The sequence below is a fragment of the Gossypium raimondii genome, chromosome 5 (assembly GCF_025698545.1).
Source record: "Gossypium raimondii isolate GPD5lz chromosome 5, ASM2569854v1, whole genome shotgun sequence".
In the NCBI taxonomy this organism is placed as follows: Eukaryota; Viridiplantae; Streptophyta; class Magnoliopsida; order Malvales; family Malvaceae; genus Gossypium; species Gossypium raimondii.
In genome coordinates, this window is record NC_068569.1 from 14,095,355 (window position 1) to 14,101,304 (window position 5,950).

At 38.2% G+C, this 5,950-nt stretch overlaps 2 protein-coding genes across 2 annotated transcripts; both read left to right on the forward strand.

Moving 5' to 3' along the window:
• The first annotated feature begins 639 nt into the window (after positions 1–639).
• LOC105768702 (probable carboxylesterase SOBER1-like) lies at positions 640–4,032 on the forward strand. The gene is made up of 6 exons (XM_012588809.2): positions 640–967; positions 1,590–1,642; positions 2,867–2,990; positions 3,071–3,192; positions 3,558–3,665; positions 3,751–4,032. The coding sequence occupies exons 1-6, from the start codon at positions 655–657 to the stop codon at positions 3,838–3,840; spliced, it is 810 nt and encodes a 269-aa protein (XP_012444263.1). The 5' UTR covers positions 640–654; the 3' UTR covers positions 3,841–4,032.
• Positions 4,033–4,170: 138 nt separating this feature from the next.
• LOC105768704 (hypothetical protein) lies at positions 4,171–5,683 on the forward strand. The gene has a single exon (XM_012588811.2). The coding sequence runs from the start codon at positions 4,822–4,824 to the stop codon at positions 5,452–5,454; it is 633 nt and encodes a 210-aa protein (XP_012444265.1). The 5' UTR covers positions 4,171–4,821; the 3' UTR covers positions 5,455–5,683.
• Positions 5,684–5,950: the final 267 nt, after the last annotated feature.

Here is a 5,950-nt window from a genome sequence, read left to right on the forward strand (position 1 = left end):
CGGAGGATGCATGCATGTGTCTAAGTATATATTTTGTATTAGCATTGTTGTCTTGTAGTATGATTTTTGGCAAAGCTGGCCAAAAGTAACAGAGGATTATTGATTTACTTTCTAGAAAGGTTAAAGTTGATGGTACAAGAGTGTTGCCAAATGAGGCAGTTCCACTTGATGGGAGACCATTGGTGGGATTTTGGCTGATTTTCCCACCAATCCGATGGATCCTGCACAACAAGACAATTAGAGGCAAATAAGGGCACTAAAGGCATAGACACTCTGAAGACCCCACCACCACAAGCAAAAAACAGATTATTTTGGTTTGCTTAGCTTTCTATTTATTGAATTGAAATTAGTAGTAAAATAACTCTGAGCTTGAGCACCAAGTTGGAGGAGCAAAGTGTAGTTAACTGTTCTATAAGTTGGCCCAAGAAACGGCAACCAAAATCCATTAAGAAAGAAGACAATGGTTTTGATGTTAAGAAACGAAGAACAACCATATTGAATCCACTAAGTACAGATTATAAATAAGGCCCATTTATATCAAAGAACATAAACTGGGCTATACCCAATGGAGATGACAGGTAAAGTAATTGCTGCTAGGTACATTGGGCTTTTTCTACCAACTGAATTCTGGGAAATTATCGGAAAACAAGATCAATGTATTGTAGGACTAAAGGGTCAGCGTGGAGGACCAAAGACATGCATTCTATATTGTTAACCAACCCCATAGCTCTTCTTGCTGTGATCCTGGGTAGCACCATCATTTTCATACTATTCCTCCAACCGCGCCACCTATCATCTTCCCCGAAGTCTGATTCCATGGCTGCCCGGAGCTTTGTTCTTTGGCTTCACGGGCTTGGTGACTCTGGTCCAGCCAATGAACCCATCAAGACACTCTTTAGGTCTTCCGAGTTCCGAAACACCAAATGGTCTTTCCCTTCTGCCCCTGAAAACCCCGTCACCTGCAATTGTAAGCCTCTTTTTTATACATTTTCTTGACGAATTGGTTCTGCCTATTGACTTCTGTTTTTGTGTTTTGAATGAATTGATGTGTATGGGTCTGATTTTTTCTAGCTTAATTAGAGTTTCAGTGTAATTTACAGTCAGTTAATACATTGGGAAATTTGTTTGGGGGAAAATGTTTAGGAATGATCGACAATGATCACTTCATGTTTGGAACCCGTCTCTTATTTGCAGAGACTTTACTATGGAAAGTATTCATAGCAAGAGTATAGTTGAATTTTTGCATAGACTTTCATGATCCTTTAGTATTGCCGTGGTAAATATTCTTAGGAACCCTTTTTTATGGAGCTGCCTGGAAATTTAGCAGCTGACATGGGCATGAATGTCAACATCCTTGATTTTGATATATTGGGGTATTTTAAACCTATATATACCTTGATGGCTCATGAATTAAGGTTTACTACTGTGACAAATTGCTATATTCTCTTAAAAGTTTCGTATCTCAGACGATTTAACTGATGAGTCAACTCTAGATTCATTCTTAAAAATGATGATGCTGTTCAAGACAGCTGATTATCATCCATAACGATAGCGCAATTGTTCTTTCTGATGCATTTTTTTATTTGCAGATGGAATGCGAATGCCCTCTTGGTTCGACATTCAGGAGATTCCTGTTACAGCTGTAAGTAATGCTTGTTCTCCTTCCGTTTCATTTACACTAATTTGACATACTGCAGGGACATTTCTCTTTCAGATTTCATTTAGGTAGTGTCATTCGTATTCTTGAAAACAAATTCATGTAGGCTTCATTATTAATACTTATATGTAGTGGTTTTTTCTGCCTTTTTGTTTCTTATCCAAACCTAAGTGAAACCGAGTTTTGGTGGTATATACTTCCTATTATTGGTTGTCTTTATTGTTCTACCATTGGTTGTCTTTCTTAACTTTAATGCTTATGCATGCTTTCTTAGATAGACTAAGTCATCTTGAATTGTGGGCTTTCTGTTACATCAACAATCTGCATGTGCAATGGATCACAAAAATGAAAATGCCACCCTTGTTAACTTTTTTATCGTTATCAGCTGACTGAATTCCTTTTTATGTGCAAAAATATCATTGATGGAACTTTGCATATGCTTTTGACTTTGGCTTTAAAATTATTCAAGCACAACATTCAAAGTTTCCTCAAGTATGATTACCTAGATTTTGCGGTCAACTTGTTTTTTTGAAACTAAGTCTTTGCTTTGTAAAATGGAAAGAAAAATGAAAAGATGAAAAATTGAAGAAAATTGAAAAGAAGAAAAATTGAAGGGGTAGAAAGAAAGTATTTTTTCCACATTAGTGTGCTTGGTAGGAAAGATGAAAAAATTGAAAGAAAAAGTAATTTTATTTCGTTTCATTGATTGGTACAGTTCAAAAATGAGAGAAAAGAAAATGAAGCTTTTGAAAAATGCATAATTTTGAATTAACATACATTCCTCTCTCATTGTCTTCCTATCATTCCAATGATTTGTTTTCATGCATGAGGATGGAAAATGATGATCTCTCTTATTTTCTACCAGTCACCTCGATGGAAAGAAAAAAAATACATATATTTGCTATGGTTTTACTTTTCTACACTTCCAATTTTCCATCTTGCCAAGCAAAGACTAAGGATTTTCGTTTCAATTTTCATAAACTTCTTTAAAAAGGATTTGGGACCTGTTGTGCTATGGTGTAAGGTGAAAGATATTTTGCATGAGACCTGTTGTCAATGTCTTGCAACTGTTTATCTTTACTTTGCTGTTACTCTTGAAAGGTTCACATGGTCTTAAAACCAATTCTATATTTCCCATCATGATGATTTGAATGCTCTGCTTATGGTGCTGGTGATTCAATTGATGTTTGGTGTTGCTTATTTGTATAGGATTCTCCAAAAGCTGAAAGTGATGTCCTTAAAGCAGTTCAGAATGTGCATGCGATGATAGACAAAGAAGTAGCTGCTGGGACGGATCCTAATAACGTATTTGTGTGTGGATTTAGTCAAGGAGGTAGGAAATCTCTCCTAGTATCAGAGCATAATTCATTGCATTGCTTGCGGTATCTTACAAATTGTAACAAGTTCTTTCAGGTGCCTTGACCTTGGCTAGTGTTTTGTTGTACCCAAAAAAGCTTGGTGGAGGTGCAGTCTTCAGTGGATGGGTTCCTTTCAATTCTTCAATGATAGAAAAGTTCCCAGAAGATGCAAAGAAGGTGATTTCCGTTAAATGCATTTATCTAGTTTACTAATACTTGACTCCCATTCCTTTTCCCGTCTTATTTGAGGACTGCATTTAACGAATGATGATAAGCAAATGATGTCTGACAAATATAACATTTGCTTGTCTGAAATATATTTCCAACAAATATCTATGAGAGTATTAGTCTGTAAACTATCATTAGCATCCTAATTCACGAAGATGCAATTACTAACTGTCTTTTATGCTTTCATGGATAATAGTGATTTGTCATCTGCTAGGGTTGTTTTGGAGATCAATTAATTCTTCCTAAACAAACTGGAATTTGTCATTATTTTGACATACGCTTACAAATCGATTTGAGACCCGAATCTTTTGCAGACACCTATTTTGTGGTCCCATGGAATGGCTGACAGAACAGTACTTTTTGAGGCTGGACAAGCGGGGCCTCCTTTCCTTCAACAAGCAGGAGTAACCTGTGAATTTAAGGTATGTATTGTGAACATTTTGTCTGATTTTCTGGTGCTTTTCATATGGTAGCTACTGATGTGCCGAAATTCCTATGATACTACAGGCTTATCCTGGTCTTGGCCATTCAATAAGCAACGAGGAGCTGCAGTTCCTTGAATCATGGATTAAAACACGTCTACAAAGTTCTTCATAGATCAGTAGATTGTCTTGAGAACGATATCCAATTATTGTCATTGGTTTTTAGTGGAATTGGTAATCACTTGAATACTACAATTATTGGTGTGGGTGACATATGAGGATATTTTTCATGTTTGGATTATTATAAGTTGGAATCAACTTCTGTATTGTTGCTTTATTTAAAACATAAGTTTCTATACTTGGAGTATGGAGAAGGGTGTATGATCTAATCTAAAAGGCTTCACTTGCATAGCAAAATCACTACCTACCTACTTTTGCATAAATTTGATTTAGACAGGAAGGAAGACGATCGAAGTTCTTGTGACGAACTGATTCTACATACCCCTGCTGTCACCTGGGAATTCTCTGTTCACTATGTATGTGAAAGAGCCTGATTACAAAACACCAAGGAAACTATAATCTAGTGGCTAAGCTTCACTATGGAAACACATACGGTACTCGGAATTTTCTGTCCTAATTCCAGGAAAGCGAACTTTGCTGGTGAGGGTGAGGGTGATTGATGAATTGGATGACCGAAGTGGCTTGTGGTTAGGGTCCCCTCCATGGTTGGGGTAAGATGAGGTAGAGCCTAACCACCACCATTTCTATTGGTTCTACCAACCTATATTTGATTATAGTAACGTATAAAGTGGGACAGTGAAGTGAGATAGACTGGGACAAATGGGTATATCGATCGCATCAGTGCACCAACTGCAACTCGAAACGACATGGATTGAGTAATCAGAAATATAATTCACTCGCTCTGATGATTGGACCCTTCACCATTTAAAGTCCCGTGTCCCACTTGAATGCACACTTCCCCAGGCTAGGTTTCTCTTAAGACCTAAACTGCGTCATCCGCTCTTATGTTATTACTTGTTATTCTCTTCTCTGCCCTTCGTAGAATAATACTATAAAAACCTCATTAACCCTTTATACTCAAAAGTCTCAAACTTTTTTTTCTCTCTCTGTCGCTGACTGATCATCAAAGTTGACCATGAAGAAGCTCTACCGCAGAGGCACGGTTCATCCATCACCTCTGAGCACAACCGATCATCTGTCTTTCCTTCCGGCCACCATCTTGACCCTCGTGGCTGCTCTTTCCCCGGAAGACAGGGAAGTCTTGGCCTATCTCATCTCTTGTGCTAACAACGATTTCAGCAACTTCTCATCCCACCGGAAAAACACCCAGAAACACCCGACTAAAAGAAGCATCAGCTTCAGCAGCGGCAGCGATCATGACCATCCACCTCTTTTTACCTGTGATTGTTTCAGGTGCTATATGAGCTACTGGGTCAGGTGGGACTCATCGTCCAACCGGCAGCTGATACATGAGATTATAGATGCTTTTGAAGATGGGTTAGCTCAAAGCAAGAAGACAAAGAGCAAGAAAGACAGGAAAAAGAAGAGCGGTGGAGCTGATGGGTCTGGTGGTTCGAAACGAACCGATTTGAGCTTAGGGAAGGACGAATCATGTGACTCGAAATCGGCGGAAGCCAGTAGCAGTAGCAAAAGTTGTGGTGCTGAAGTTTGTGGGGATGACGGTGAAGAAGAAGGGACAGACAAGGGTCCGGTGAGGAGGTTCGTGAACTTCATCGGAGAGAGGATTTGGAATGTTTGGGGGCAGTGAATTTAGACGAGAACCCCAAGAAAATAGGTGGGTTTTAACTCCAGCCGATTTTCTCTGTATTAGAGAAAGAACAATGAAATTTCTTCTATTTTTAATTAATTTTCCTTCTTTTTTGTATATTATACCCTTTTACAATGTAAAAATGGGTAGTTTGATCTTGAATCAACCATGTTTTTGTTGTTTCTTGAAGCAACCTTTTGATATAAAAAGATTTTCTTGTTGCCCACCATTGCCAAGCTTAAGCTATCAGTTGAATACATTTGCCATAATTTGATTTTAGATTTGGTGGAAACGAGGGATAAGACATTGATATGCTGTCTCTGCTCCGCTCTGCTTGTCCTTACAATGCCCTGAATTCTTGCATGGATATGTCGGAATTAAGTTCTGTTAAGAAATGGCAATCGATGTGGTTGGATTTTATCACTGTATTAATGTAATTAGTGTGTTTTTCTGTATGTGGTGAAGATGCCCTGCAATTGTCAACCCAACGTGTTTA